The 5,159-nt window shown below is 54.5% G+C and overlaps 2 protein-coding genes across 2 annotated transcripts; one reads left to right on the top strand and one right to left on the bottom strand.

Annotated features, from left to right (window-relative positions):
* Positions 1–230: 230 nt before the first annotated feature.
* HER10_EVM0011248 (uncharacterized protein) lies at positions 231–2,219 on the bottom strand. The gene is made up of 2 exons (XM_035483142.1): positions 1,068–2,219; positions 231–989 (listed from the first exon to the last, which is right to left on the bottom strand). The coding sequence occupies exons 1-2, from the start codon at positions 2,180–2,182 to the stop codon at positions 752–754; spliced, it is 1,353 nt and encodes a 450-aa protein (XP_035325834.1). The 5' UTR covers positions 2,183–2,219; the 3' UTR covers positions 231–751.
* A 448-nt stretch (positions 2,220–2,667) lies between these two features.
* HER10_EVM0010467 (uncharacterized protein) lies at positions 2,668–4,015 on the top strand. Its single transcript, XM_035479926.1, has 2 exons — positions 2,668–3,497; positions 3,558–4,015. The coding sequence occupies exons 1-2, from the start codon at positions 2,736–2,738 to the stop codon at positions 3,912–3,914; spliced, it is 1,119 nt and encodes a 372-aa protein (XP_035325828.1). The 5' UTR covers positions 2,668–2,735; the 3' UTR covers positions 3,915–4,015.
* The last annotated feature ends 1,144 nt before the right edge of the window (positions 4,016–5,159 follow it).

The following is a 5,159-nucleotide window of genomic DNA, read 5'->3' as shown; positions in this document are numbered from 1 at the left end:
GTTGAGAGACGAACGTCTATCCTATATGGCAGACCATATTAGCATCGGGTTGGAGTGGCAGTGGAAGCTGTGGAGTAGCAAGAGAGACAAACCATGGTGCCACTACCTTCCAGGACATGTCCATACTATTGTTACATGATCAACAACTCGGTACGTCCGAGATGATCTGGCGAGGCCCCAAAATCGCGGTCGGCTTGGGCAAGTGAGGTCTACCTGGCGGCTGCAGACGCCGGCGGGTTCTCTCTTGTCACGAAAGAAGGCTCCAGGTCACCAGTATCGCGCACCGTGTTTTGTTCGTCTCGTTCGTCTCGCTCGTTTTGTTCGTCCCTTTGATCTTGTTCGTCTCGTTCGCTTCATTTGTCTTTTATTTATCTCGTCTATCTCATTTATTCTACTCGTCTCGTCCGTCTCGTTGGTCTCGTCAGGATAGTATCGTCATTCTTTGCTCATTGCGTTCACGCATCGATGGCGGTTGCGGTCGGTTCTTCGTCGTCACCGCCATTATCGTCTTCGTCATAAGCTTCTCCGTCTTTCCACTCCGTTGCTAGCAAGTTGGCTTAGCGCTCAATGCCTTCCAATATGTTCAGAACGGTGAAACAACAAGTAACGCTCGTTGGACAGGAGAACACTCACTCAACAACAGACGCGTAGAGGTGCTTGAAATGGTTCTTCATGGCCTGCGACCGTCCAGACCATGCATTGTATGGTGACGGCGCACGGTTCGATGTTGACGTTATTGGACGTGTCCCGCTCAAGAGTTTCCCGTCGCCCACTGGCGGGACTGGTCAGCAATACCTGCGATGTTCTCCACGACATGCTGGCGGCCGCGGTCGACCTTCAGGTCAAATACTTCTGTGGCGTGAACTCTGATGAAATCGGCGTTTTCGTCTTGATGAAGACTGTGTATTTGGAGCTGGTCGAGATATTCAGGGCTTACGCAGACCTCGAAGAACTGCATATAGTAACGCGAGGCAGCAATCATGAAGATCCTTAGATAGAGATGCAGTCAGTCCAACGGCCCTCTTAGCGGTTGTTATACTTCGAGAAGCAAAAAAGTCTGAACTCACGTATGCTGCAGTCCCGCCCATTTCTGTGGCCTAGTCACCGCAATAGCCAATGCCTGGCCGATCAATTGTGCGAAACGCTCGTCGGTGAGGATGTGTCTGCCGCTGTCAATAGATGCCAGGTTCCGCTTCGTCTCGAGGATTGCGATGCGACCGTGGACGCGTGCCGAGTCCGCCACGAGAAGGAGGCCTCCATCGTCGATAGATGTATAAGAGATTCCTGATTCAAGTCTGCATTTCAGCGAAAGTCTATGGTCGTCAAAGTCGACATGATGCTCGTCGTCGGTCGGGATATTGTAGAGGATGTGCCTGATGACTGCGCTCGCAAATCGGTGTGTGAGATCCTCAGACAAAGCCGGATGGACAACGGACTCTTCCTCGTTGATGTAGGGAGGCGAAGAAGGTTGCTTGGTCGAAACGGAGGGGCTTGAGGAGAATAGCGGCTCGTAGGTGTTGGTGACCGTGTTGTTTGGTCTCGTTCGTTTCGACCTTCTCTGCTCGGGCAGCGATTCCGGTGAGCTATGCAGCAGCGGCGGTGCCCTTTGATTCTTCTCTGGTTCGGGGGTCAAGCGCGCGGGGGGTGAGCTTGTTGTTGAAGTGCCATGGCCGGCAAGCTCAGCATCGTCCTTGTCATCGCTTGCGTCACCTGAGTAGTCAGCATCGACATGCTGATGTTCCGTTTCGGCTTTACCTGTTTGACACAAACGATTCAGAGCAGCCCAGGTTGATCCCAGCGACGTGCCGTAGGCTTTCTGCAGCGCGTACTCGGATCGTGGCGTCGGTCGGTTAATGTTGTCACTGGGCTCGGGACCTTGGACAAGTCTCTCGAGGGCTGCCCGGGCATCGCCATGGTCTTGCCAGAAGGCGGATCTCGAGGGGAGACGGTTCTTGCTGTCGAAGTTGAAGACGGGCAGGTTCGTCCATTCCTGCAATGCCGGCAGGAGCTTCGTTTGAGGTTTCGGGACGAGAACGCGTAGTGCAGACAGTTGATGGCGGCCCCAATGGCTCGCACTCACCTCGTCTAAGCTCTCGAGCCAATCCTCCTTCTGTTGCGGTTCGCGAAGGAATGCTTTGGACGTTGTGACACTGTGGAAGTAGGGCTTGTGGTTGTACGTCATGTTGGGTCCATCGATTCCCACCTGACGACAAATTGCGGAATGGAGGGGCAATTGAGGTGTGGAGGGGTAAAGCTCCAAAAGGTACCGCCCACCTTGAAGGGCGGGGGAGCTCCAAGTGGGGCGCAGGAGCGGGCAGGAGCAGCGGGTAGAGTGGGGGCACAGTGTAGAGCGAGCTGCCCGACTTTGGGTGGACGATTAGTCAGCAGCCCTGGCACGCGCACCTTACCTTGACGCGCCTCTTCACGACGCGTTGGTCAATTGGGTCACGTGAGAGAAGACTTGCCCATTACATAATTGTAAATGGACGACATTTTTGGCACTGGAAATTGAAGGGTGAGCGGAATCCGTCCGCACCTGAGTGGCACAAATTCCCTTTGTGCATAAGGTTCCTTGTGCACACCACTTCCTCTTGTGCACCGTTGCCCCCTGCGCACCTTTGGTTCCCATACGTACCTTACTTACCTTATGTCACTCTTCTCTGTTCACAACTCCATCCCGGCGCATCACCAGTTCACGATCAATCCCAGCAGTCACGGAAACCACTCTGCCGGACATGGCAACACCAGAACCGCCCCCCAACCTGGCAAGTCTCTCAATACGGCGCATCCTCCACAGCCATCCACGTGAACGACTGCAGGTGCACCCATTGTTATGGACCTCTCGCCATCTCCATCTACTGCGCTGCGATTTTGTTGAAGCACTGCCAGGGCCCCTCTCCCCCCCTCAGTCTCCATCGACGTCACCGGCACAGCGTCCACCTCTTTCCGACAAGAGTCTAAACTCTGCCGGAAATCTACCTAAACACCAGAGCAACAAGGCCAACCACGAGAATACTGTCCCCTCGCCGCATCGACTGCCGTCACCACCACAACAGCAAACAGTCCCACCGGCCTCCAAGCATGAGCAGTGGGCGAGGACTCTGGCCAGGAGCCACTTGCTCACTATGAAGGAGAGTGCCCTGACGAAGCTGCTCCCAACCCCTCTCTTCAATGCCCGATCGACCAGCGACCACACGATCCTCAGCTTCGAATCAAAGCGAATTCGCTTACCTTGTCTGACGCTTGCTGCCAACACCTCAACTACACCAGGCTGTATAGCCTACCTGGACGCATCCAGCCTCCGTGCCGCTCGGAGCCGCTTCCTCAAGCAATCATGTGGACACTGGAATCGCATCACCCGATCCATCTACACTGCTCGTCTTGCCGCCCTGACGCCTGCCCAAGGGGCGCACGATCCATACATTGCTGCCATCATCATTGCCGCTGCCCAGCACCACCGACAGCGCTCGGCCTCCCATGGCATGGCAAGCATCCAGGTGAGCATACCCTCGTTTCCCGGTGCCTCTCTGCATTCAATACGCTAACAAACGACCCAGGTTCATGTTATCCTCAGCGATGACCACGACACGCCACAGCTGCTTCTGTATATGGCCAATGTCTCGCCATCATTCCTCGACAAGTTCACACACACCCGACGTCGTCCGTTGCCGTCCGCAGCGTGTCAAGTCTACACCCGCGCGATACCCTACCAACCATTCGAATCCTTCCAACAGCGCTTCCATGAAGCCCTCCTCCCTCCTCCACCAGGCAGTGGTGCCGACCGAGACAGCGTAGACATGGAAACAGATGGCCATACTATACGGAAGCGTGGGCGCCTGGACCAGGATGAAGACGACATTGATGAAGAAGATGGCGGCGCGTCACGAAAGAGAGCACGCGTGAGGCGAGAATGACGGGAGCTCGGGAGTCTGCTGTTGAGAAAGACGGTGATTATGTTGTATGGGAACGATGGCATCAACGACACTTTGGGATTGGGAGATGGACATGTGGCGCGAAATGATACCCTGTAGCCAACATCCGGCTGCTCTGATTTGTTTGTTTTCGGCTGTTGTTATCAATGAAGCTTTCTTCTTTCACAACCCATTCAGTGCTCCTCGCAAATGTCGTTTGGTTCTCAAGTGCGGCCGCGCCATGTTGCCGTCATCCAGACTTGCTTGGGCCTTCCAGCGACCAGAAGCGGATCGTTTTGAGAATGCACCGCTGATGACAGTCAGTCTCAAGTCTCAAGACTTACGAGCTTGCTGTGCGAGCGAATAGTCACTTAACACTCTGCGGGCTAAGAGTTCGTCTAGGGAGAGGCGGGTTCTCGACGCGTCGCAATGCCGTAAACCTCGCTGACGTCAATCCCTCGGCCACCTCCGTCGATTATCTAGTATCACGCCGATGAAGTTTCTATAATGACTCTCTCATCTAGACCAGGGGAACAATAAGCGAAGCCGTGGTTTTTCTCGCGATACTACACCCCCACGGCACGGGGTCGTTATCTTTGCCAACTACTTTTTCGGGAGCGTGTGCCCATCGGTACGAAAGATACCGCTATCTAGGCCAACCGCCGCAGGCGCAAAATGTTGTGAATCATCGCAATCACAATGCTTGATTGTGTTGTGTTCTATCTTCGCCCACTGCAGCCTGTGAAATGCGCATTGGGGTCCGGCAGCTTTTGGAGTAGGCCAAATTCGACCGTGCACCGGGCAGGTTTTGGAGCTAGCAGCTGGCGCCGGGTGTTGGACTGGCCAGCCATACGTAGCTGGCTCGTGCGCCTATGTGGCGTTCGCAAGCCACACCAGGAAGCGCAGCCAACTCGCAGCAGGGAGGTCAAACCGCGTTGCGGAATTCTCGCCGCCGTGGAAGCTAGGACGGCTAGTAATTGAATCAATACAGACACGTCAATTGCACACGAGAAGATTCCTGTTGCTTCCAGTCCCTCGTTTCCACAAGTTTTCGCTCTCAGAGGTAGATTCCTTGTCTTCATCCTAGGTCTTAGCATTCTTCTCGTGATACGACCGTAGCTGGTGTCTGATCTCCGTCTTTGCGACACTGTTGGTGTCCATATCACAGGGCAATTGGCAAGATCCGTTTGATATGTGGTGTGACGAAGGGTCAATGGACTAGATATGAATAGTCTGTGTAGGCAGAAG

The sequence above is a fragment of the Colletotrichum scovillei genome, assembly GCF_011075155.1.
Source record: "Colletotrichum scovillei strain TJNH1 chromosome Unknown Contig00014, whole genome shotgun sequence".
NCBI classification, from domain to species: domain Eukaryota; kingdom Fungi; phylum Ascomycota; class Sordariomycetes; order Glomerellales; family Glomerellaceae; genus Colletotrichum; species Colletotrichum scovillei.
The sequence above is the reverse complement of the archived record's forward strand: the minus strand, read 5'-3'. Positions and strand labels throughout refer to the sequence as shown.